The 26,486-nt window shown below is 43.3% G+C and overlaps 3 protein-coding genes across 8 annotated transcripts; 1 reads left to right on the forward strand and 2 right to left on the reverse strand.

Annotated features, from left to right (window-relative positions):
• The first annotated feature begins 234 nt into the window (after nt 1-234).
• Nucleotides 235-2,705, forward strand: LOC139220270 (galanin receptor 2a). The gene is made up of 2 exons (XM_070852343.1): nt 235-593; nt 1,954-2,705. Exons 1-2 carry the CDS (start codon nt 235-237, stop codon nt 2,591-2,593), a joined length of 999 nt encoding a protein of 332 aa, XP_070708444.1. The 3' UTR covers nt 2,594-2,705.
• A 3,036-nt stretch (nt 2,706-5,741) lies between these two features.
• On the reverse strand, nt 5,742-21,577 carry exoc7 (exocyst complex component 7). Of its 6 annotated transcripts, XM_070851687.1 has the most exons (21): nt 21,419-21,577; nt 21,193-21,258; nt 20,276-20,460; nt 20,077-20,182; nt 18,864-19,086; nt 17,436-17,603; nt 17,137-17,148; nt 14,738-14,830; nt 13,532-13,600; nt 13,156-13,301; nt 11,814-11,966; nt 11,632-11,730; nt 11,479-11,541; nt 11,187-11,253; nt 8,414-8,479; nt 8,214-8,334; nt 7,223-7,318; nt 7,070-7,133; nt 6,692-6,733; nt 6,455-6,588; nt 5,742-6,065 (listed from the first exon to the last, which is right to left on the reverse strand). In XM_070851687.1, exons 1-21 carry the CDS (start codon nt 21,494-21,496, stop codon nt 5,963-5,965), a joined length of 2,154 nt encoding a protein of 717 aa, XP_070707788.1. In that variant the 5' UTR covers nt 21,497-21,577; the 3' UTR covers nt 5,742-5,962. The 6 variants fall into 6 exon arrangements, with proteins under 6 accessions (XP_070707788.1, XP_070707789.1, XP_070707792.1 ...); XM_070851688.1 differs by lacking the exon at nt 17,137-17,148; XM_070851691.1 differs by lacking the exon at nt 14,738-14,830.
• Nucleotides 21,578-22,751: 1,174 nt separating this feature from the next.
• Nucleotides 22,752-26,162, reverse strand: tvp23b (trans-golgi network vesicle protein 23 homolog B (S. cerevisiae)). Its single transcript, XM_070851667.1, has 7 exons — nt 26,088-26,162; nt 25,196-25,269; nt 24,709-24,853; nt 24,523-24,612; nt 24,216-24,341; nt 23,399-23,527; nt 22,752-23,309 (listed from the first exon to the last, which is right to left on the reverse strand). The coding sequence occupies exons 1-7, from the start codon at nt 26,097-26,099 to the stop codon at nt 23,283-23,285; spliced, it is 603 nt and encodes a 200-aa protein (XP_070707768.1). The 5' UTR covers nt 26,100-26,162; the 3' UTR covers nt 22,752-23,282.
• Nucleotides 26,163-26,486: the final 324 nt, after the last annotated feature.

The following is a 26,486-nucleotide window of genomic DNA, read 5'->3' on the forward strand; positions in this document are numbered from 1 at the left end:
GGTGAAAGGAAGATGTTTTCAGGCTGGGAGAGAGGGAATGCCACTTGTTGGTGGTGTGTGTGTGTGTGTGTGTGTGTGTGTGTGTGTGTGTGTGTGTTTCCCTCCCCAGCCTCTGATCATCACTGCTGTACATTCATCAGAGTCTGGATGTGGAGCTGTTGCGCGCAGTCGAGGCGCGCGTCTCCACGGACCGCGCGTCAATGTTGTCGGACAGATTTCGGAGCGCAGAGAATCATGAATGAACACAACATGAAGATGAATCTCTCCGCGGTGAACTCCTCCTGGAGAGCCGAGTCGGTGGTGGTTTCTCTGGGGTTCTCCGTCATCTTCCTGGTCGGCACCGTGGGCAACTCTCTGGTCCTCGCCGTTCTGTTTCGCAACGGACAGATGAACACCAAGACCACCAACCTGTTCATCCTCAACCTCGGGATAGCGGACCTGTGCTTCATTGTCTTCTGCGTGCCCTTCCAGGCCACCATCTACACTCTGGATGAATGGGTGTTCGGACCCGTCGTGTGTAAAGTCGTGCACTTCATCATTTTTCTCACCATGTACGCGAGCATCTTCACCCTGACAGCTGTTTCCCTGGACAGGTGCGTCCGCCACAGTTTATTATGAGGCTCAGGTGGAACAGGAGGGAACATCTGACTGTTAACCTGCACAGTCAGGAGTTTCTAGTGTCCATCACACTTTGTATTTAGTTTTTACCTGCAACGTTTGGTACATTTTTAGTTTGCTTATTTATTACTTATTTTGTTTGTATTCATGGTGGTGGTCACTTTTACTATCTATCTATCTATCTATCTATCTATCTATCTATCTATCTATCTATCTATCTATCTATCTATCTATCTATCTATCTATCTATCTATCTATCTATCTATCTATCTATCTATCTATCTATCTATCTATCTATTTATCTATCTATTTGTCTACCTGTCTGTCTGTCTGTCTATTTATCTGGCAAGTAAATTCTTGCCAACAGAGGCGTTGTTAGGGTTTTAGTGGAGTGGGGCCCAGGACACACAGACAGACAGACAGACAGACAGACAGACAGGCGCTTCAACCATGTACTGTCTTTGTCCACTTTGCTGTGATGTAAAACTAATCCAGGACATTAAAACCCACGCACCATTAGCAGCCACGCTCAGTTTGTGTGCCGGTATGCACATCAGCACGCCCGACGCCGGCTTCCACAGACAGATCAGTTTGATTGGAGTCGTCCATTTCCTGCATCCTGTTTTTACAGGGTTGTTGTTGGTTTTTTTTTTTCCAGTTAGAACATCATGAAGTTTTTTTGGCACCAATGTTCATTTACTCTCTCGGCTCACGGTTGGCAGAAAAGTCTGGTCTGATGTGGCGAAGTCGTCACAAATAATCCACAAGTAGCTCAAGTGGTGAATTTGATATCAAATACAATCTTTACCACATTGATTAATATTGTAACCATAGCAACAAGGGCCTCCCAATGCTGTGTGCACACTCCCAGTGATCGGCTACAAACTGACACCCAAAACTTGTGATGGCATGAAAGCAAAGCAGAGAAAGTTGAGCTGCAGCTCTCCAGTGGTGAGAGAAAGTGTCGACAGGCATAAGTCTATTGGGTTTCTTCTATTTCTGCTCCCCTTCTCTCTCCCCCACAAGTAGCTAGCTGATGCTATGCTAGCTAACGTTAGTGTCAGAGCACATGAGGATGCAATGGGGCGGTGAAATATGATGATGAACCAGCCCATGAGGACATCACCACATCATGGGCTGCTTTAGCAGCACTTCAGCAGCACCTTGGCGTCAGTGTAAACACAGCAACCCTAAATACTGACCTCATTTATTTACCTAACCATTTAACCTAATCCAGTTGTGTTTGTGTATCTGGCAGCTTCACCAACACCTGTAGTCACTTGTGTCTCTCAATAACGAACATCTGGATCACATGTCTTCCCTCTGATCTTACAGGTATTTAGCCATTTGCTACCCACTCCGCTCCCGAGAGATGAGAACGCCAAAGAATGCCCTGACTGCCATTTGCCTAATTTGGGCCGTGGCCTTGGTTTTCTCGGGGCCTTATCTCAGCTATTACACACAGATGGACCTGGCTGGCACTGTGGTGTGTATTCCTGCCTGGGAGTCCAAGCCACGCATCATTATGGACGTGTGCACCTTCATCTTTGGCTACCTCATCCCCGTCCTGGTTCTGGGCCTCACCTACGCTCGTACCATCCGGTACCTGTGGACCAGTGTGGATCCCGTAAAGGACATGTCCGAGTCCAAGCGGGCCAAGCGTAAAGTCACCAAGATGATCATCATCGTCGCCGCTCTCTTCTGCCTCTGCTGGCTCCCCCATCACCTGGTCATCCTCTGCATGTGGTTTGGACGCTTCCCCCTCAACCACACCACCTACGTCCTCCGCATCCTCTCCCACCTGGTGGCTTACACCAACTCCTGCCTCAACCCCATCGTCTACGCGCTCGTCTCCAAGCACTTCCGCAAGGGCTTCAGGAAGGTGTTCAGCTGTTCGCTGCGGAGGAGGGAGGTCAACAAGGTGCACGCCGCCCAGGTGGTGAACAGCGTCAGCAGCGTGGAGACGTCTAACTGAAGATGACGGCCTGCGACCGGACCGGAGGATGGAGAGGAAGAGCCAGCTGAACATTACGAACTACAAATGTACCCAGGAACCATTTTTAGACGACACACCGCCCCGAAACTATTCATCCCACCGGACTAGAAACATCTAGACTGCAGCACAGGTGGATGTGAAGAAGACCGTATACCTGAGGACAATAGAAAAGCTGCAGGATGTGCCGCAGGGAACCATCCCCGTTGGATAGTTCACAGTCTCAGACTCGTAGAAGAGTCCGAGCTTCTCAAATAAGTTGTGTACGCAGCCTTTAATGGTCTAAACTTCACGATGTACCGAGGTGTACAAGATTCAGCTAATACTCTGAACCTGATCGACGGCTGGCCGGACACTGAAGTACTTTTCCTGGAAATTGTCTGGGTCCCTTTTAAGTCAGTAATGAGCAGAGTACTGCTGGCTGAACACGTGTTTCCTCATGAAGCCCATTTCAAAGAAACAGTATTGATTTAGACAGTAGATGAAATGATGTCACCACTGTGGTATTCAGGAAAATGTATGGATCAGAGTGAAAGGAAAATACTCAAATATGAAAAAGGTTTAAATGAAGATAAAGAGCTGCCCTGCCTGACGTAGGTCGTCGGTGTCAAGGTGAAGAGGTTGTAGATGGAGTGACTCACTACAGTTTGGTCAGATGAGTGCTGCATGGAGAGGGTCTGTGGCTGGAGGCCGCCTGGGGAGCTGTGGGTGGTGTTGGACGGCTGGTGTTGGAGTCTTACGCAAGCACGCAGATTTTCTGACTGTTGTCTTACTTATTTAGCATCTTGTACAGATGCTTCAACAAGCCTCAATGACCACGTTCAAATGTGCAAAATAACCCAGTTTTTGCCTTTATTCCTACTAAGCTGTGTACGTGGCTAATGAGAATAAATATTCCTCAGATAATCCCATTCACATGCAGCCTTGTGTCCTCCGATTGGAGCAGAGTGGCTGCTTTTGCTTCTTTGCAAGGATTTTGGAAAGCGGTGGACTTGTGCAAACACACGCTCCCCCTTTTATTCCTTCAACCTTCCTTTTTAAAACGTTTTAAAGCACGTGTGTTTCTCCTTCTCAACCCAGAAATGTGTGTGTTTCTTTAGGGCAGCACCTCCACCACGGCCCTGTGAGCGTTTAGATAGCTGGTTTGTTTCCACACCGCTAACAGGTGGGAGGACGTGTGTCGGACACTGCAGGATTACTGTGTACAAGTCCAAGGAATGGGCCTAAAACCCCCATGATATCAGCATCTGAGGAATATACTGTTGACACGACCCGTATCAAATATTGTTCTGGTATAATATTAGTGGCCACGTTAACTCTCCTGATTTGGACTTTTTGAAGCTCTGCTGCGTGATGAGTTGTTATCATTGGAAGCCTCAGTGTTGTGTGTGTGTGTGCTGTAATGTCACAGAACATAAAACCGACCTGTTGCTGTAATGTGAGATCCAGTTGACACGTTTCTTTGTGCTTTCATGCGTGCCGACAGTTTTATTGTGAAGTAATAAATCCATCCAGTACAGTGAAGGTTCCTGGTGTCAGGACTGAGTGTGTGTGAGACACATCAGCTGTGCTTGTCGTTAGATGTCTCTAGATGTAGATTCTTGGTTAAAACTTTGGACTAAAGTCTGAATTCCTCCAGGATCAAACCCAGAAAAAGCTTTTGTGGTTCACTTTTGGTCAAATTAAAGCTGCAGTGCGAACTTTTGTCTGCACTTTCTGGTAATTACACGAACACTGTGCTGATGAGGAAAGCCGACATAATGAATTTTATTTATTAAGAGTTTGTTTTTATCTGGAGCAGCAGAAACTTTCTGGGCGAGGTCAGGGTGAAGGAGAACAGTGGCTTTTTGTATCTTTTACTGTCTCAGTCATAATGGTATTGTGGTGGTTGATTGTTGATGTAATCCTGTAAACCTTGTGGAAAATAAAACAAATACGTGTCCACAGAAAGAGAAACTCCTCCGTCATTGCTGGTCGACGTAAAACTGCAGACGGCAGATTTAAAACCATCGATTTACTGTGATGGTGAAACACTGGTGGTGAGAGGCTTAATCAGTCTTCATTTCTTTTTGTTCCAGATGTATTTAAGGCTAATTTTCGGGAAAAGGCAGAATTTGAAAATCTCGTCATCTCATCTCTCATATTGTCTCGTGCTTTATTACGTTTCCTGTTGCTTGTCTGTGAAGTCGGTCTTCTGCTTCTCATTGTAATAACATGTAAAAATGTATTAGTTGGCCTGAATCTGCAGAGTAACTAAGACCAGTAGTAGAAGTATTGGAGGAAAAAGTGGCTCTGAGATTGGGCTCCATGTTACTGAGTTAATATGACACAGGCCACAGAGGACTCATCTCTGTCTTTCACTGCTTCGATTTTTGTCAATTTTTCCAAGGAAAATGTCTGATTTTTTTTTTAATACTCCCTTAATGTGACACAGTGACTACAGATTATCAGCAGAAACAATAACTAGACACCACATTGAACCCATTTATGATTGGATTTTAGTGCTTCTTTTATTTTTACATATATATATTAGTATGGAAACTTCATGATGCTCAGCTCAGCCATACATTTCTACTGATGTCTAATTAAAGAAGCTCTGTGCCGGGTTAGACTGGTCAATGTGAGCATCTATGTGTATTATTGGTCTCCAATTATGAAATAATTTGGCCTTAAAATTACACCCATTAAAATACTGAAGTATAAATGTACCTAGATTCCACCTCTTTCTCTCACATTTAGTCATGTGACCCGTAAGTAACGAGACATTGATTAGAGCAGCGTTAACACTGACTGAGCCACGAGCTGTCACATCACACCGTCATTATCTGTGAGGAAACCTTCGCGCTCGGTAGCCTCGACTACTGATCAACAAATCCTGTGCAAAGGTCACATCTGGTGACGGCGTCTCACTGAGGAGCTTTCAAGTGTCTCTCCGACAGAAAAGCCCTCCAGTGCTCATTAGGATGCACACGAGGCTCTAATGACGGGCTTTATGCACCAAGATACAGGAACCGAGCAGCTTTTCCTGACGTCTGTTCAGTTATTTATCCAAACCGAAGCTCCGGCTCGTGTTCATGTGCTGCACAAACGATGATCCGCTCTTGTCGACAAAACAAATCGTGACCCGAGCCAATTCACAGAGTTCCCTTTATTTGTTTGAAATGCTAAGCTTGGAACGGCTACATTACATAAATACACGGTGTTTGTACAAAACATTCAGACACAACGAGGGCGCCAGCGGAGTGAGGAGAGGCTGAGCTCCGCTGCTGCTGAAGGAGCTCGTGTTTTGCTCGGGCTGAGACGTGTTTGCAGAGCGTGAGGAACACGAGTGGGCGCTGATCAAAGCGCAGCTCAGGCGGACGTGTCGAACAGCTTTTCAATCATCTCCTCCACTTCCTCCGGTCGATACTTGTGATACTTCTCAGGGTTCTTGGTGAAGGAGATGTTGGCACATCTGGATTAAACGCAGAGAAAAATGGTCACCGTTCTGATTAAACATCTGTCAGATGTGAAGCGTTTCGCTGCAGGATCACTTTGACTTTAGAGGGCAAATAAAAGGACGAGCAGAAGGAGCGAGGGAGGGAATTTAAAATTGAAATCTCTTCCACATCCCTGATTTATTTACATAGTCGGCTCGTGTGCAGTTTCATTTAGCAGGCCTGCTTGGAGGATGGAAACACGGTGCTTTTTTATGGACTCAAGCTGCTGCAGCTCTGCCTGAAAGTAACCTGCCAATGTTAAAACTGTGAATTCTAATATAACAGATTACTGTTTGCAGGAAGTTAAAGTTAGGAGGAGTAATACTAAACCCTGCGGCTGTGTTTCCACCAGCGTCACTCTCACCTCTGCAGGAAGGCCCTGTAGGCGTCAGACACCACTCTCTTCTGCGCCTGACGGATGAAGTCTCGCTGCTCCTTGTCTGGGATGGCCCAGCCCTTCTGGATCTTACACAGCTCCTCCAAGCCGTCGTTAAAGCCCTGAGAGGCACAGAGGAGCAAAGAGGTTTGTCCTTTGTTTGTTTGTTTGTGTGGATTTTTAGACTGTTTGGTGCGTCGGAGCATATTTGACCTCTGCCCTCACCTTGAATTTGTCTTTTATCACTTGTCGCTCTTTGTCTTTCAGCTGGAGGAAGGAGAGACTTCAGTTACTAAAGGCAGCACTGGACATGGACGATCCGGCTTCAGCGTGTAAATGAAACACTCTCCATGGATTTTATAAGGTACGTATGAATTTTTAAAGATTACTGAAATATATCCCTGGGTCCTTGAAAGGTCAGGTCTGTGTTTTTAGTTCCCCAAAAGTGAAAGAACGTAAACGAATGTAAAAACCAGAACATCTGAAGCTAAAAGTCTCCTCCGGTGCCAGAAACCATACAGGCGTGTTAAAGTTGACACGTCTGTACCAGAATTGGAGAAGTGTTTGCTTTTGTCCGAGAGTGAGAGACAATAAAGTTCTGACCTTGGTGCCAGGTTGGAAGACAGGCATGTTCCTGTCCGTCAGGTGCTCCGTGACTTTGAACCAGCTACGACAGGATCAGATAAAACCAGATCAAACAGAGCCGTGAAGAGCACGTGAGAGAGACCTGAAGCATGTTTGAGCTTTGTTGGTTACCTGCTCTTGTACGTGAGGATCTGCTGCTCGATCAGCTCTCTGTATGAACTCTCCGCTTTCTTCTGAGTTACTGTCACCAGCTGGATCAGCTCAGACCTGAAGACATTTGACAGTTTATAAACTAAATCCTTCAATGGAGAACTCTGGTGTTCTTAAACATGGGGCTTATTTTAATATACTAGGGTTTTCGAAATGACTGGTAGGTTCAAACGATTGTTATTCAAAATGTCTGACAACATTAGAGAAAAGATCCCTGTAAAGACGGACTTGTAGGATCAGTTTTGTTTGACCAGAAACAGCTGTTATATTGCACTGTTCAAACGCACCAGACTCCATTGACAAAAGCAGTTATTTTACCTCACAGAGCACAGGAGTGGCTCGACTACAGCTGCCTGCATCACTTAGTTTCTTTGGTGTTTTCTGGGGTTAGTTCAGGTCCAACAATCTAATGTCTGTGTAGCACACTCAAACTATCTGTTTAAACTATCTGATCGAGGCAACAGTAGACCAGCAACTACCGTGTAAAATTACTGTTTTTGTCAATGGCGTCTGGTGGCTCTGAAGAGAGTAATATAACATAACATAATTAGTTAATTAGCTAAATATCTTTAAGATTCCAATTAGCACATTTAATGTTGTAGGTCTGCAGCTACCAGCTACTTTTCAAATTAATTAGTTTAATTCCTCACACTGGAAGAGCTGGAACAGGAGATTAATTAGTGTTTCTGCGTATTAAACTAATGTTTATGATTTATTTTCTGTTGATCATTAACTCACTCATCGTTACCCCTCTAATGTCGTGATTGGCGAAAACCTAAAGTATACAAACTGTTGTGTAACACTGAGAGCAACTTAAACCTGTGTGTGTGTCCACATCGTGCAAAAACACTGGTATCGTCCTTTAAATGTAGCTCAAGTTAAGTTAATAACTATTCAAATTAGCTGTCTTTATGATGAAACCAGTAAATCAACTGAAAAGAGGAGAACTCACTTCTCCAGCGACTTGAGGATGTAGTTGTAGTTGTTGTGCAGAAAGATGGCGCTCAGAGCCGAATCCTCGTACACTTTGGATTTGCTGAGCAGGTTGAGCTGCAGGTTCCCCAGCACCTTACCTGAGAGGGAAAACTCCCCCATTAGTCTCCAGAACAAAACGTTTCACAGCAAAGAGGCGGCGACTTCTTCCATACTCACATATGTAAGTACTGAGGAGCCTTTTGTTGAACTCGGAGGTGTAGCTGCTCGCTGAGGAGCTCGTCTCTGGAGGAAACACAGGTGGTGTTAGCACGAACAGTACTTTAAGCTTATTAAATAACCCACAGTTGTGAGTTTTACTACTTAAAGGGGTAGTTTGCATAATCTGAAGAGGTATTTATTCACAGTCAGTGTATTACCTATGGATATATACATAAGAAATACAGAATTATTTTAGCCACCTAAAAAAAGATCTACATCAGTTTAAGTGTACACCATATTCAGAATATTTTCACTACTTTACATTGCCGTCAGACATCTCTTTCCATGGGAAGGAAAAAACCCACAAGACTCCACTGAGGAAAACAGTGTTTTTACCTTGCAGAACACAAGAGACTGCTGTGCTACCACTGCACTGATCGATGAACTAAGGCAACGGTTTGGATCCAGATTAACCTCTGAACACACTGAAGTCACACAATAACTTAATAAAACTGATCAGTGAGGTGGTGGTAGACTAGCGTAACTCGTGTGTTCTGCAAGGTAAAATGACTGTTTTTGTCAATGGAGTCTGGTGGCTTTGTGGCACTTTCACTTCTCTGTTGAAAGGGCTGTCTGACGGCAGGGTGAAGCTGTGAAATTATTCTAAAAACATCTTTTTTAGGTGGCTCAGTGACATTTTCTGCAGCTCCCGTCCACAGTGGTGCATTACTTTGCATCTAAGCCCGGATTCTCGCCTGCTTCTCCAAACCGGGAGCAATCAGATGCAAATGACACACTCGCTGTGAATAAGTACCTCATACAACCCTACTTCAAAAAATCGGAACTATTCCTTTAATGATCGTATTAACACTTGCTCTAGGAATCTCCACTCAAACTCCCCTCGTGACAATAAGTACTAATTAGAGCCGAAGCCCTCAGGTTCCCATTTAAAAAAAACACACTCCTCTCCTATCAGTCTAGAACAGTTATAGTGTCTGGACTCAGCATGACGACAACGTTACAGACACAGAAAACAATCAGAATCTAACTCATCTGCAGTGGCGTAAAGTAACTGAGCACTTTGTATTTACTACTTTATACTTCTGCTCCTCTACAATCAGAGAGAATCGTTTCACTCCACTAGATTTACGACAGCTGTTACTAAATCTAAACATATGATCAGTTTAGAAAATAGACATTAGCTCGACCTTGACATTCAGACGGTGATTAGATTGTGATGAATCAGAGATAAAATACCAATATTAAGCATATAATAAATAAAATAATGACTACTTTTACTTGTATCTGAGTTTTCCTTCCACGGTCTTTTGCTTACCTCGGGGGTCTAAAGGTATATTGTAAGTGTCCCCCAGTACTAAAAGGGCCCAGGCAAGGCAGAAGAGAAAGAGAAAGAGAAAGAGGCACAAGTGCAAAAAGGTTAGAAAAGATTTGTTAGTGCAGAGTACAAGCCGAGTAAGCAAACAGTCATTGCGGGGCCAGGCAGCGGGGGGGAGGGTCGGGGGTCTGAGCAGAGTCAGGTGATGAAAAGAAAGGGAAGCAAAGCGGGGAACACCGGCAGAGGAGCGGGGACTGGATTAAGAGTCAGAATAGATGATTAAGTCTTTTGAACACGTGCTGCACAGACTGGAAGCAGCAGAGGAGCTGCACACGGGGAGAAATAAGGAAACCAGTGACGGCGTTGGTTCGATAATACTGGGACACACAGCTGATCATTTTTCTGATCAGCCCCCCCAGTATGGGCTGCGGCTCCAAGTGTCTGGACAGTGACATGATTTCTTGTTTTAGCTGGGCACGGTTATGATGTTAAAGAAGAGGGAACGTGGTCGTCTGCTGCTTGTGAACGTGTAGAACATGAGACGTTCTTCTGCACCCACTGATCATTGGATCGGTTCTCCGGCACAGCTCTGGGATCAGCTGCTCCTGTTTACTGCTATAACACTCATGGCTGGCAGGAGAAGTTGATCATGTGGCTGTTTAAAACGTGAGCCAACACAATGTTTAATGTCCAAACACAGACAGAGTCACAGTGGAGTCAGTTAACAGGATCATTATTGTGTAAGAAGCTCGTTATTCCTGATTATATTATCAATAGATATTCTAATCAATAGATATTATACTGCACAGGAGGGTGAGAAGATGTTTAAATTCATCTTTATTAATCAGAGTCAGTCAGCTGAATCTAAAGTGTATAGGAAGAACGGCTGCAGCTGTTTTCATTAAAGTGATCCATTCAGATATTAGTTCCAAGGTGCATTTTTAAGCTTTTCTGGCACATTGTGACTGTGGTAAATTAGATGCACTGAAATCAATAAGGGATATTATTTATTTATCTAAAAAGCAACATATTCAGGCAGAGAGTGATTTATTACATTAGTGCGATTAGACTTTCAAGCATTTTTTAGCACGTTAACATTAGAATTTCCAAAGATTTCCAGCTCCCATGGGGAAAATACAGGACCTTCAAAATAAAGTGTTACTAAACGTTTTTGAAAAAACCTCTTGGATGCTTTGACATGCTGCTCCTTCCTGATTGAGAACCCTTAAGCTAAAGCTTTAACCTCATAGTTTCGTGTCACTGTACAGAGACGTTGTCACAGGATAAGTGGAGTTATGTGCAAGTAACCAAACACCTTCACTGATGTACCTTAGTTTAGATCCCACAGGTGACAGGGACCACTTCTAATAGTAGCACACAGCATCACGGTGGTGCAGCAGGGCAGCAGGAGGTCTGAGATAACGAGACTCACCAGGTGTGTGTGTGTGTGTGTACCTTGCGAGGCCAGCATGGCTCCAGCTGTCTCGTGGAAGTCCAGCAGCTGCTGCAGGAACAGGATGGCCTGCAGGAAAGAGGTCAAGGTAAGCAACCCCTTCACGTCGCTTATTCATTAAACCGAGATGCTGTGCACTGGCGCTCTTAGCTGTTTCCATGGAGACCACCTGGGTCCCCAGAGACGGATAAACAGCAGAAGTCCTTGTGGAAAAGGTGTTGAGTTTGAAGTGCAGACAGAGCAAACAAATCCAGCGCCGTTACGCAACACGGAGGTGAGTGAGGGTCGGCTTACGTTGCTGGTGAGTTCGTGGACCGTTCCGTCCTTGGGCATGTTGTACTCTTTATCCGGATCGTTCTGTGGCCACACGGGAGAGAATTCAGCTCAGTTAATTACTGGATGAATGAGCTGCGATTGGTGACGCAGATTAAAATGTGAGCCTCTTGCCTTGATGCTGTCTGCAAACTCTTCCAGAGCTTTGGCTCCAATCGTCTCCATAGAGGTGATGAGTGTGGGCAGCTTGTTCTTGGTGCTCGCTGCTGTTCCCTGTAGACAATAAAACACATGATCACTAGTAAAGATCACTTTTTTTTGTTTGTTTTTCATGCAGCATGTTAACTGATGTCGACCTGCAGCGTTGAGTCGAACTCAGACTTGTTCATTTTCAGGTGTCTGAGGATGGGGAAGATGGTGAGGACGGCTGAGTAGTCATGGCGCACGATGGCCCTGCGAGCTGCAGACACGATGTTGTCTCCCTCCAGCATCAGGTTGTCCAGCGCCTCCTGTGGACAGATGGTGGAGACAGGAGGCGGATTAAACACACCGATAAACAGAATTCTCTTTAATCCGGGGAAAGCAGTGACAGGTTTCGTCAATATTTGCTGTTTTATTGATTTGTTGTGATGCTTCGGTGAACTATTCACTTTCTCTGTGAGCACGTCAGATTAAAACCTGAATAAAAGTTACTTTTAGTAAAAGTTTGTTGTCTTTTAGTTATTGTTTGATTTCACTGATTAGATTAATTAATTTGACACTTTGTAAATAATAAAATCCATTTAGTAAAGAACATATTCTACATTTACATAATCCATCATATCTTATTCTGAAATCTAGAATGAGCAACAAGCATATTTGATTTTGAAGGGACGTTTTTGACTTAGACTTAAAAACCCTAGTACATATTTTCATGTATTTCAACAGATGTAATAAATAAAATTCTATAATTATTGGCAAATAATTATCCGAGGTACTGTGACGAACTGTTATTGAAACATTTAGACAGTTTTAGATTAAGACTACAGTCCCTCTACATTATTCTTTGTATGTTTTTCATCCATTTAGAGTCAAAATTCTGCACCAGAGAGTCAAATCAAGTCAAGATCACTACAGTTCACTGATTTCTACATGAAGTTCCAAGTGAGAGTTAAATGTTTTAGACTCTAAAGATCCAACTGAACCTGATCGACTCATTTCAATAACTTTAACCCTTTGGGGTCATGATGAGGACGACTGTCTGGGCTCCAGTCACTTCTCTGTGACCCAGTCTGTGTATAAACATCTCAATTATCTCCCACCCAAACACCGGTTAGACACTTTGGTGAAGATTATCATAAACTTTTGGCTGCCAGAGAGATTTTCCTGCAATAATCCTGAATCCAGTGGAAGAATCCCACTGGCTGTTTCTCGAGGGAACCAAGGCGACGCTGCAAAGATACGACATTCCTGCAGCAGTGTGTGGGTCACACTAACAGCCTTAGAGCGCCATCTGCTGGATCATATGGGAAACTACTTCTGTTACAGTTGTGCACTTTGGATTATGAACCGTTTCCCCACACGTTTCAACAAATACTCAAACTTAATTTACATTTAAATAAAACAAATAACTTATATATAGGGGGGTTTATACTGCAGCCAGGGGGCGACGGAGGTATCTTGGCTTCACTGATCTTGACATAAAGCCTATGGTTGGACCTGAATGAGGGAGTCGAAGGTCTTCTTCTGGTGGTGCTCGGGGATGATCTCGGCCAGGAGGGCGTACTCGCTCTGGGCCAGCTTGACGAAGGCACTGATGCAGTGGATGTACGAGTCGATCTCGATGTCCAGGACGTCGTCCTTTCCTGAGAGGCGCACGAGCAAAGATCCAGTCAGCCACTTAACGAAGAGATAGTTCACAAAGAGTAGTTACAGAGAGTGTGTGTGTGTGTGTGTGTGTGTGTGTGTGTGTGTGTGTGTGTGTGTGTGTGTGTGTTCAGGTGGGGGTGTTAATGCTCGTGCTGCAGGCTGTGTGATGAGATGTGTTATGGGCCTGATTTGTTCCTCCTCTCCCCCTCGTGTTCCCCTCACTCACCTGTGGCGGCCCCATGCTTCTCGGTCAGGGCATCAGAGTGGTGTTTGACCCGGGGGTCATGATCGTAACCTGGTGGGTGGGGCGGGGCAGCAGGGACACAGGCCTAGTCAGACCACCGGGGGCCATGACTAGGCCAGAGGTGGAGGGGTGTGTGGATGGGGATGGGGATGGGGGGGGGGGCAAACCTGAACCTGGAACATCTGTACCGACCACCACCAAGCACCCAGCAGGGGGGAGGAAGCAGGGGACACCCACTGAAGTCAAGTGCCCAGAGAGGTTGTGTGTGTGTGTGTGTGTGTGTGAGATGTAAGTTAGTCCGTGTGTGTGTGTGTGTGTGTTTAAACCAGCATAAAGAGAAACGTCACAGCAGCTTTCGAAGGTTCACTCCATCTGTTCACATTTTCACACTGCTGAACACATTTTATAATTTTGGTGTTCAGAGTTTCCTGCAACTGGCTTTGTCAACCTCTACTTTCCTACATTTCCCAGAGTGCCTTTCACCAACCCCACACAGGACAGATTCTCTGCTTCCAGCTTCTTCCATCTGAGGATTTGCTGCTTTTTTATTTTGTTCATAAATTAAACATCTTGAACTGTTGATCTAACAAAAAGGGGAGTTTGACGACTTCACATTAAACTCCACAAACATGTGATTTGCATTTTTCACATTTTTTAAGTTTCATAGAGTAAAAAATTCAATTAAAATATATTATATTAATATATCAGTCAAATGTTGCAGTGCCTTTTTTTGGGGCTTATATCTATCAATGTACTATTTCTCTACATTATTAATAAGCTCCATGTCTTCTGTTGGATCTATACCAAGTCTAGTTATCCATTAAAGAGGAGAAAAATACCAAACATAAAGACAAAGCAGTCCCAGAAATGATAGCTACTGTGCTAATATACTTTTTTAAACAGCGATTAAGCGTCTTGAGGATGAATGTGTTTGCTTTTCACCACTTAAAAACACATCTGGCCTCATTTGGGGCTAAAAGACAAACCCAAACATATTCAGCTGCCTTTTCCCAGGATTAATTAGATATCATTTGTTCTCTGTTTAGCATCCGAAAGCTGTTGTGACTGTTGTGAAGAGACGTATGTGTGCCTGTTGCTCTGAACGAGACACCACATGACAGCGGTAACACTAACAGTGTCGGCCAGGAGGGAGAAACAGACACCGAAGAGAAGACCGGGGTGCGTTACCTTCCAAAGGAGTGAGGTTAGAGCCCCCCTTTTTCCCATCCAGCCCATGCTGTGAGTACTGTTTCAGAAGGTTCTGAGCCTTGCGAATGGTCCCTGGTCCCATAAACACAGAGACAGAGTCCAGAAGAGGGGGGGGGCAGCGAGGTCCAGACAGCCCAGAAACAGAAGACGGAGGAGGAAGAAGAAGAAGAAGAAGAAGAAAGGAGAGCTAGGAAGTGAGTGCTGAAATACAGACACCACCACCGAGATAGGCAGCAGAGGTTTGTATGTCGGGGTGGGGGATGGGGGGGGCGGGGGGGACACAGCCTAGCATCACAGCTACACAACAGGACGACCAGGTGAGACAGAGCAACTACAGCTACGTCATGAAAACACACCAGGACGTTTGCCTGAGGTCGTGTAAGAGCAGAAGAAACAGGTTAGGTCAGTTTACACAAAACAGCCATCACAATTAAAACAATGAACAGTCGGATCCAGCATTAATATTACTCTTATCACCGGGAAACAGTGGGTTACGGTGTTACATGTTACACTACTTTCATATTCTCAGGATTAAAACACAATGTTGGAGCTCGGTTAGTCAGTTAGTCAGCACGGAGCACACTTACAGCTGCATTCTGGGATTGGTACGTTTCTTTTTTGGGGGGGGGGGGCAGAAGGAAGAACTCTGGGTTATGATCGCTGTTGTAATGAGTAGCTTTTTAGCAAACACTTGCTTATTTACACATGCAGCAAGCACAGGGCTCCGAGTCCAATATGTACTCTGATTTTAGCTCTGGTTTGGTCTCAACCAGCCCCATTTGTGACCTCAGCACTGTATATTGTGATTTACATGCTTGTTTCCTATAAACTTTAGGGGGGGAAATCTAAATTACTACTATTTGTTATCTAGTTATTTCTTACCTACAGTCTGTAAAAACACTCTATAAGGCTGCTAAAATACGTTGGAGGATAAAACCTGCTGCTGGATAATCGCTGGGAAAAGAAAAAGAGTAAGAGGCAAAAGGCTGCGGTCACACATGAGGCAAGAACTCTGCTAACTCCTGGGGAAATATCTGCCACCTTGTCTCTAACTGTGTGTGTCTGCTGCTCAGACTGAACCACAGAAACCAAAACTAGGAGCTAAAAGAGCAAACAGCCTCTTTTACATTGCACACAGTCTCTCTGTCCCTTGTTAACAGGTCAGAAAACTCTTAGAGCAGAATATACTGCAGCTACAGCAGCTACAAGTACACATCTGTCTCTCTTCACTGCCATCTCAACTATTCACTATATCTCAACATCATTTTTCTTGTCGACGTGTTGTTCTGGCACTTCAGCACAAGCAGCAGCAGGACCAAGCTGTGAGTTCAGGTCGATGGAGTTCATTCAAATTCAAGCAGCGCTCGCGAGGAAAGAACAAATCTAGTTGTCTTTTTTTGTCATTTAAAACAGTGCAAACAGAGGAAGCAGATCATCAGCTGTGTGCCTCCTCTGATCAACACCACACACACACAGTGCTGTTACACACCGGCCACAGCACACACACACACACACATCCACTCTGCACAACTAATTTACACAAACACACTGTGGAAACTCTGCGGCCTCTAGTTTCATGGTGGCAAACTGCTGTCGATGCTTCACAGCCATCGACACGCAAAATGAACCAGCATCCAATATCATCCATCTCCTGCTGCTGTCGTCACAGACACAGAAACACATAATCTATAAAAGATTATTTAAGATTACTACAAAGAATTGGAGTTTGATGAATAAGCAAACTAATGAAGAAACAAAAGACTAATTATAATTCAAGAGCTGGGCAATAAATCAATAAAACAAACCAGCTCCTGTGTTCTGTGAGGTAAAATCGCTGTTTTTGTGAATGGAGTCTGGTGTGTGTGCTGTTTGTGGTTAAACCAAAAGGATCTTCCAGGTCTCTCTCTGTAGGGATCCTTTCCATGATGCTGTCACACACTTAGAATAACACTCTGAGCCTGTCAGTGGATCAAACAAGCTCTTTTAGTGGACCTACTGTGATCAGGTGCAGTTGTCCCAAGGAATTAAAATACAGCCAATTCCAACACTTTTTGTCATTTCAAACCCAAGATATGTAAAAAAAAAATGGGGTCCAGCTTTAAAAAATAAAGTTATTCTTTAAGCTGGGACAATGCTCATGAGAAAAGAGGTGAAACAGGTCATTATTTCTGATTAATTCCACCTTTTCGGTCTCTAACTCGTACCATGGCTGCAGTCACGTACCACAGTGAAACTAGAGGCCCACATCTGTACTATAAAAATAACCTACAAGAGGTTTCACGGTCACATTTCTCACCACTACACACTTATTTGCCATGAAATGTGGCAACCGACGGACAGAAGCAGGCACAAGGCACACACTAAAGCTTGGTGTTTACCTGGGATGTAGACTGTCATCACAACATTGGGATTATGAAAGAGGAAAGGATGAAGGATTAGTTAGAGCCGGCTGTAAAATCACAGGGAAACACAGTGTGGGCTAGCAGCGCTCTACGGGTCGGTGAGTGGGATCATTAGACACCTGAAACAGAATAATGTGGCTGGATGGTAAACTAATCAGTGAGCTGAAGATGTGGATCTCTGTGTGCGGTTACTTTAACGATCATGCTGGTTAGATTGGTCTATAAAAGAGGACTCTGAGGCTGAACTGGTCTGAGACGGCACGTCTGCTGCTGACCTGGTCTCTTCGGAGCCTTTTTGGTGGGCGTGTCCTTGCGTTTGGTTTGGACGGCGGGCGAGTAGAGGATCCCGGAGGAGGCGCTGTTCTTGCGGAAGTGATCCTTCAGGCCTTTGATGGAGCGATCCAGCTGGTTGGACCTGATCTGGAAGTAGACGTTCATGAAATCTGCAGGAGGGGAGAGGAGGCGGTTAAAGGATGAGGCTGCTGTTGCTTTATTTTGTTCTCAGCGCCAATAAATCCTGTGAAAAGACCAAATCCACTGTGTTAATCTAACTTTTAATACTTTTAATACTTTCTGCCTGTAGTGTGTAGTGTATGTTACTCGGACATGATGTGTGATATGATGTGTTTTCGCTCTGTTTAATGTCTGTTAGGCTTAATAACATAAATTATGTTCTAAGAGCCACAATGAAGAATGCAGTAAAAAAGCTGGAGTAGTTTCAAATGAAAACCAGGAACATTACAGCCCTTTAAAATCATCTTTTACTAACTTATTAATATTTCTTTCAGTGTATTAATTCAACACCATTTCAGGGATTTAAATATTTCTACCATATTAATTGTATTTACACCAAATCATTGTTCATTTAGCCTGATTATCGGCTGATTTATTAATACAATAACATGGCAGAAACGTCTTTTTAATCTGAATAAATGATTGAGTCACTGGGCCAAAGCAGAATGTGATGTGTGGGTCAGTACTTCATGCTCCCTGCTGATCATTAAACTGAACTTATTATTATTATATTATACTGAAGTACACGACACCCATGAAAGTTCTGCTGCCGTTAGGATGCTAACAAGCTGCTAAATGTCACATGATAAACATCAGCGTGTCCAATATTAAACACTGACTTCATGCTAACTATAAGCAGCCACAGCACGCGTGTCTTAGCTCCTTCATTCAGCCGAGTTCAGCTTCGACCGTTTGGGCTCGTGACCTTTTAAGAGTTTGGCTGCACACATCTATCTATGAGCTGGGACTCAAACAACAGTGATGCTCTCTAGATGAAGATGTAATGCTGTTCAGTATTTAACGAGAAAAGCAAAGATTAGAAAAATAAAAACATAATTTGATGACAGCAATGTTTCTGCCTCCATGTGGCTGATGATCACACACCCTGGGCCTGATCTGACAGCTGCCCGTCTAGATTTTGTAATTCATAAAGAAGAAAAGAGGAAGTAACCAGTGACAGTTGGTGCACATGGAAGATGGATCCTGCAGCGACAGAGTATCTGCAACATTCACGTCAAGCTGGACTGAGTTTTCCTGCAGCTTATGTCCACAATGTGATTATAGAAGGGACATTTTCTGTTTTCACTTGAAAAACCTACTCTGATTTAACCGCCTGAAACAGGAAAACCAGAAGAGGAAGGAGAGATGAGAGGATGTTGCTACGGCTAACCAACAAAATAAAGGCGTACCCTGGTTGCGTCCGTATTCCACCAGCCAGCCGGCGATGCAGATGATGTCTTGGAGCACAGCTTCAGGCAGGTGCTCCAGCACCACCTCCTCCTGCACCTCCAGCTCGTCGTCCACACTGATGGCGTCCAGGATGAGGATGGGGGGAACGGGTTTACTATAGCGGGTCAGGAGGCTGCGGAACTCAGCCTCCAGCAGCTCTTTGCCTTTCTCGAAGCGCGCTTTCTGCAGACAAGCAGCAGCATTTGTGTTTTTTAGGACATCAGCATTTTGTTTCCTACACAAAGTTTGAAATAAAAAACTCGCTGCTTATTCTTGACTTGTGTCAGCAGTCAGTTTGACCAGACTCAGACAATTAACTAGTTGTGTGAATTATTTAACCTCTACATTTAAAGTGCTGTTTGTACGCAGCACCTTCTTCACTTGTTATGTGCAGCCACTCTGGTGTTTTTAAACCTGGGACAAGCAGATCACCGCACCAGCCAGACAAGAACGGGTGGTGAACAGGCTACAATGGTTGTAATGTAGACATTTGCCAAGTATTTCCACTAAAAGTGCTTGTTTTTGCCACTGACAGGCTCAGACTGTTATTGTCTGACAAAATTACAGATCCCTAAAGTTACAGACCTGTAAAATCCTTTTTGTTCAAAGCAACCAGACTCCATTGATAAACACAGTCATTTTACAAAGGGGGTTGCTGGTCTTCCACAAGTTAGTTTGTCTCATTGTGTGACTTTGGTGTTTGAAAGAAATAGTTTGAATTCAACACAATATTTGTGTAACACACATTAACACAAACAAATTACACGATTAAGGAAGCAGTGGACCAGCAGCTCCTGTATTCTGCGAGGTAAAACTACTGTTTTTGTCAATGCAGTCTGGTGGGTTTGAATAGTGTGACACAACAGCTGTGTCTGGTTAAAGAACAAGGATCTTACAGGTCTGTCTCTGTACAGATCACTTCTGTAATGTCAGAAACTTCAATAACAGACTGTGTGATGCAAGATGGTGTTTAAGCTCACTAATTAACATGCAAGATCTTCATCTGTACAAAACTGGAATGGAAAAACAACAACTTGTGGTTTTAAAGGCAGTTACATGCAACATGCACTAACTGTGGTATCAATCTTATCCTCCAACTCTCTGCAATAAGTCTAATCAGTGTATACGCCACAATGTCAAACTTACATAATGAGATAAAGGTTAGTAACGTACCACTGTGTTGAGTTCTGGGCTGTCAGGGTTGTTATCTTGAAAGTACTCCACAGCTTTCTGAATCTTTGCAATACAAGCGAGATACTCGTCCAGTCTGCCCGTCGGCCTGAAACACAAACACCAGAAATCACGAGACGCATCGAAGAATTTCCATATATGCTCAAAATAAAGGGACACCAGTTAAGAGCCAGCGTCTCACCCCTCTCTGATGATCCTGTCCGTGTCTTTGGCCACGTGGTAGTAACTGATGACGTGATCCATGCAGGACAGAGTCTTGTCCACGTTCTCCTGCAGACGCTGCAGGTTCTCCGTCTGTTTGTGGACGGGGATGATGGAGTTCTCCAGCTGCATCAGGCGACTCTCGAACGAGGACAGGATGGAGACCTTTCAGGACGAGAACGGCGTCGGAACATTTAAAACTGTGATAACTGCTGCTTTGACTGAGAGGACTTTCACAACGAAAGGGAATAAAGACAGAGGTTTGGCAACCAGGCTACATACAAAAAATGTTTTACTTAGACTTTATATAATCTGGATTAACGTGGAGACGCCTGATGGTTAAAAACAGGATTTAGGTTTATAAAACTTTTTATCTATTTATTAAATCACAAACCAAAGGAGGTTTTCATATCTTTTTCTAACCAGACCACATCACACGAGGTCCATATTGGAAAAAAAACTACATTTGAACGTGTCACACCCGGACATGCAGACAGTTTAAACTCCAGTTTTAGATTAAATCTTAATTCTGTTTCTGAGAGACTGTAGAAAAAGATTATGTCTTCATTTTTTATGATCCAAACCAGGTCTAGCTAAAAAAATGTATTGTCCTTACTAATCAAACGTGGACTAGAATGACATATTGGCTTTGGTGAGTATTTAAAACCCACTTCAGAGTCATGAAAACATTAAAAAAAAAGGGAGATTTCACCACTTTTTTTTCCACCAACCAAATCACACAACACCAGATTTAGATCAAATCCCACAAAACAAAGACTGGATGACTAAATCTTCATCTATTCTTGATGTTGGGCTTGTATTTGTGTGTGTGTGTGTGTGTGTGTGTGTGTGTGTGTGTGTGTGTGTGTGTGTGTGTGTGTGTGTGGTCCATCCTACCATGCCCTTGGTCAGCTGATCGCTCTTCTCCAGGTTTTCCCGGATGAATGACAGCGTCTCCTGCTCCTGAAACATCACACAGCAAAGCATTGGCTCACTTCTCACACGCAGTCAGTGGGGAGTAACACCTACATGACGATTTAAACACGAAAGTAAACCAGTTTGATGAATATTTTCACTGGGAGGCTCTTTTGTGGTGCTTCCTTCCTCTGCAGCCATGTCTGACCTGCTTCAGTTTCTCCTCTATCTCCCGCTTCCTGGCGGACGCATCCTCGGTAGGAATCATCCTGGAGGTAATTCCCATCAGAGGACGGCCACCGGTGAACTAAAACCGAGTAACAAACCGCTTCAGCTCATTAAAATGACAAAAAAAAACAGACCTCTGGCTCCTCTGTTGTGGATAGCTTCAAGCTACGACGTCAAGCTAGCTGCTTTAGCATCTACAGGACAGAGCTTTCCGGTTAGAGTTTCAAAATAAAGCACTTCGCTCTTTGATTTGGTGACAGAACTTTTATTTTTAATTAGAAAACAACCTGATAATGATTAGGTAGAAGTCGCAGTTAATAACCCACATAATGGTCTCTTTCTTCAAGAAGTTTCTTGTGATTTTACATTTCATTTCAACTCATTTTCGACATTAGTGATCCATGTGGTCCCATTACAGATTTTCCGTTACCTCATACTTTATTACTAGCCTAAAGATTCAAGATTTTAACGTGTCGTATAATATATATAACGCGTGAATTGATGTGTTAACGTTTTGTTCGTGGATACAACGTTCAATAAACACTTTTCCCTGTTTGCGATATAAAGCAGCTTTATTTTGATATTAAAACCTCCCAATTTCCGGTACGTACGTGAACGTGACGACATACGTAAAAAGGCTTCACTTCCGTGTCCGTCCGGTGATCGTGGGAGTGTTTGGACCCAAAATAATAGCATATTAGCGGTGGTAAATAAATAAATGATAAATTATATTTTTTAATAAATGTATCTACCAATACTTATATATATTTAATTTCTGTAAAATACTGCGCGGTCTTTCACACCGTTACAAATAACTGATAGCACTTTACATGCAGTGACTTACTTCCACCGCCGGGGGTCGCTGTAGTCCACTGAAGCACCAATACATGCAGTAAAGTTTGGAGACCAGGAAGTGCACTAACATAATAACCACACCAGTAAATACCTACAAAACATGAACCAAAATATTCCTTAAACTCATTTTAATGTTATGAAATGTTCCTTTGTGTGTCGTATTTTGACAGTAAAATAGTTTCTTGCAGATTTTCCCCCCTGAAAAGACTGAACTGTCTAATTTGTTTGTTGATTCAGTTTTGTCAAAATGAATTGTGGGACTGTTGTGACATAAAAACAAAGAAACTGCTGGATGTAAACAAAAATGACCTGCAACAAAATCCTAATTGTAAATTGTTCATATTGACTCATTTGAATCATGTCTCCACAGTAAGAATCTCTTACACCAAAGAAAACTAATCACATTTGACTGATACGTTAGTTGTTCAGCGGTTGCATGAATAAAAACGACCACACAGTTCGGAAAAATGTTACAAATGTATTAGCACAAAAGAAGATGTTCCACATAGTTTCTTTACATACATATTTACAAATCTCCTGGAATACTTTACACTCTCACTTCACTACCTTGTCTATCATACAAACAAAAATGTCTGTACAACACCTCTCAAAAACTATTGTACTGATTGTAGAAAGTTAGGCAATGAAAACACAAACTAAATAAACGTCAGGGAGCTTTGAGACTACATGACACACCAAACTACAGTCAGTCTAACACTCCTGCACCCTTTTTTTTCTCTCATACGTTTCCTCTCCAGTCTCAGCTGAAGTCTCTGAGGTTTTATTACTTAAAAACAGGAAAGCAACGTGAACTCTCTGCTGGGACCGACCGAGCCACACTTTACTTTAAAAAGAAAATTACTCAGAAAATGTTATTTTCAGCTCATGTTGCAGAAAGATTTCCGTCTATGTATCCACGTGCTAAAAGAATATATATATATATTAGCATTAAGAATAATGCAGATGTGTTAAAATCGCAGAGCGGCACTCTACGATTCCTCTTCTTTAGACAGCGCCTGTGGGTGAAAAACACGACACGTGTGAGAATGTGTGGACCAGCAAACTGTGTCACTATTCAGTGTGTGTTACTAAACATTCGACTCACCTGCTTGAGGAACTGTCGTCCAAAATAATTGGTGGCCATGTTCTTTAAGCTGGTCTTGCCCCCCACCTTACACCGCACGTATCCGTAGAGGTTGGCCCCTTGCAACACCACGCCCATGATCACTACGGGCTGCGTGGGGGAGGACAGGCACAGCGACACATTTAGGGTTCAACATCAGAACAGAACATTGTGAAAAGCTGGTGATATTCTACATTTCTCTTAACACCAATACATCCCACTAACAAGGACTGTCTGTGTATCAACGCCTGATATATGAAACATGACAGTTAGACATGACAATATCTGACTCATTCTGTGTGTCGTCTGTGCAACATTTCACTCATCAAACAACATCCAGCTGTTAATTGTACAGGCACCTGTTCAAACAGCTCATTCTCTGATTTTCTCATGTTCTTTATTGTAAATATCGCCACTTTATATTCTATATTTATGTCTCTTCTGAGCCACAGAGCTCCACTTAGAAACACACCAGTGAGCCAAACTTTCACTGGGTGACAAGTTCCTTCATCACCGTGAACACACACACTGTATTTTGTTTGGATTTAATCCCACACACACCTCCCTGCTGCCCCAATACTCAACAGGGCAGCAAATGTGTATTAATCCACTGCTGAAAATAGTCCCCAACAAATGCACTGTTTCCTCCAGTGTGAGCAATGAATCATAGACAGGGTAGGGAAGTCAGCAAGTGTCAAGAGACGGACCAACACTGTGAAGGGTTTGGTTATTTTATGGGTTTTGTTGACAGTAAAAAAAAAAATTATGAGAGCTCTGTCCTTAAAAGCTGAGGACTTACCACCCATTTAATCTTGAGGGAAAAGAGGGTGCTGAAAGCAAAGATGACCCAGAGGATCGGACAAACAATCAGTCCGAGCCAGAAGATTCGGGACTCAGAAGGCGACGCTTGTTGCTTCCCAGTGCTCTGAAGAAAACAGGATATTCTCACAGTTAGCACAGCTGCAAATGCTATAAGGCCCGCTGACAGTAAACAGGCCCATACAGAACACAAGGTCAATATCATGTTAGGGCAAAGACCCACGCGTGGGACCAAACAATTACTGTAGCGCACAAAGCAGCGTAGAACAAGCCGAGGAGCCTTTTACCTTCCTCGCCTCAAACACCCACTGGCTGCGACCATCATCATCCACCTGGTTCCACCACCTCAGACCAACCATCAGCCTCCCAGTGATGTTCTGTAAATGTACATTATTACATTTCTACACTGACAACTGCACAGTCCTGCTGTACACAAGAGAACATACATCTTGTAAAAGAAGTACAAGACGCACCTTTACTGTCCAGAAGTCACATGAGAGCAGGAGGATTATTGTGACCATGCAGGCGATGAAACTTCGACTGAAGATCTCACAGAGCAGGTACACGACGATGGCCGTCACTCTGAAGAAGAGGTGGAAGAAGGAGGCCACTGGATGCCTGGAAACACATTCACTGCAACCTTGAGCATGTTTCATGGTAGAATGATTAATAATCTTATAATAATGATTATTACTGCACTGCAGGGCTGCAGCTAATAATAATTATTGTTATATATTGATATACCAGAAACTAGTGGGATTTCCCTCTGTGTTATTGTATTCAAACTTTCATTTATCCAGTTTATGATCAAACAAAAGGTATCGTACCCATCTGAGAAGCTGGAACATGCAAATGTCGACTAAAGCAGTGAAGCAATGATCTAAACAGATCCACTGTGCTGTCAGTCCACTCAGCAAGTATTGAGAGACAGCTGGAGCCGTCAGTCCTCTGTTAACTTACTTAATATTCCTCTTTGACCTTTTCCCCGCATCCTCCTCCGCATCAAACAGAGACACGTCTTCATCATTGGCATCCTGAGGGATCAATAAGGAAGAGGCTCAACCCTCTGAGACACCAAATCATCTCAACTAAAGCTTCATCTGTCTTTACACATGGACTAATCACGGGTCATAGGAGCTGGAGCGATAACAGCAACACACAACAACACTTTACCAGCAGTTTGCTGTCCACAAACTATGAGATCTTTAGTTTTCAGTCAAATTAAACATTCAATAAAGATCATTAATAGTGATTTTTAAGGCAAACAGCACAGCATCAGTCACTTATATGCATTAGCTAGTCATTTAGCTGCTGGCTGCTAAATGTTACAACATTTCAATTATATATTAGCGCTTTAATTAGCATGACTAATATACACAACAAAGGGACTTGAGGTTTCTCAGCAGGAGTGTTGTCGTAGAACTAATTTTCGAATTTCTATCTTTGTTTGATGTTTATCTTGATGCTAACTTTTGCTAACGTCAGCTGAGACACTGCAGCTGCTAGCTAGCGTTAGCTGACTATTAGCCGCAAAGTATTTAAATAAAAGCTGAAAATAAACAGCCTTACTGATGTTGGCCATAGCAGTGAAGCTGTACCGTGGTGTGGGGTTGGAAACGTTGCGGTGAAGCAAAGTTAACTCGAGCTGTGCTGAAATGTAAATAGCTACTAAACCTAGCATGCTAGCAGCTTAGCCACATTAGCACGGCAGATGTTCTCCTCAGCTCCAGAGTATTTTGTGCCGTTTAACTCATTTTGCAGTCGCTCTTAACCCCGTTAGAAGACACCACACTAACTGTTTGACATATTATACACAGCAGATAAAAGATAAACGTTAAAATATGTCACTTACGTCTGCTATCATGTTGAAATGTGAGCAGGGTCTTCCTGGTTACATGCCTAGTTGGAATAAACGTCACTGTACACGGCGGTCATGTGACCAAAACGTGCCACGCAATCTTTACGTCACTGCAGAGGTCATGTTTTCATTTTAGTAATTGAATAATTAGTTTAATTGGACTGTAATTTATATTTATTACACAGTACTTTCCAGAACTGATATATTTATATTACATTGTATAAAATTTGTATTTTTTTTTTATTCTGCAGGTTTACTGATGTATTAATGTGCCTTCATGGGACTTTGTGAAACGTTACTTCATACATTCGTGACATGTATTGTTTGTTTAGGCCTTGGAAACACTTGTTGTGCTTTGTTATACCAGATTTCAGAGTATTACACAGCATTTGA

The sequence above is a fragment of the Pempheris klunzingeri genome, chromosome 20 (assembly GCF_042242105.1).
Source record: "Pempheris klunzingeri isolate RE-2024b chromosome 20, fPemKlu1.hap1, whole genome shotgun sequence".
In the NCBI taxonomy this organism is placed as follows: Eukaryota; Metazoa; Chordata; class Actinopteri; order Acropomatiformes; family Pempheridae; genus Pempheris; species Pempheris klunzingeri.

Excerpts from the sequence above, each read along its gene's own strand:
- tvp23b (XM_070851667.1), bottom strand. Across the intron at positions 24,613-24,708 it reads GTGACTTCTGGACAGTAAAG|AACATCACTGGGAGGCTGAT; the intron begins GTGCGTCTTGTA and ends GTACATTTACAG. Across the intron at positions 23,310-23,398 it reads GACGACAGTTCCTCAAGCAG|GCGCTGTCTAAAGAAGAGGA; the intron begins GTGAGTCGAATG and ends TTTCACCCACAG.
- LOC139220270 (XM_070852343.1), top strand. The coding sequence starts at position 235 with ATGAATGAACACAACATGAAGATGAATCTCTCCGCGGTGAACTCCTCC. Across the intron at positions 594-1,953 it reads ACAGCTGTTTCCCTGGACAG|GTATTTAGCCATTTGCTACC; the intron begins GTGCGTCCGCCA and ends CTGATCTTACAG.
- exoc7 (XM_070851687.1), bottom strand. The coding sequence starts at position 21,496 with ATGGGAATTACCTCCAGGATGATTCCTACCGAGGATGCGTCCGCCAGG. Across the intron at positions 20,183-20,275 it reads GACAGGATCATCAGAGAGGG|GCCGACGGGCAGACTGGACG; the intron begins GTGAGACGCTGG and ends TTTGTGTTTCAG. Across the intron at positions 6,734-7,069 it reads TCTTCCAACCTGGCACCAAG|CTGAAAGACAAAGAGCGACA; the intron begins GTCAGAACTTTA and ends TCCTTCCTCCAG.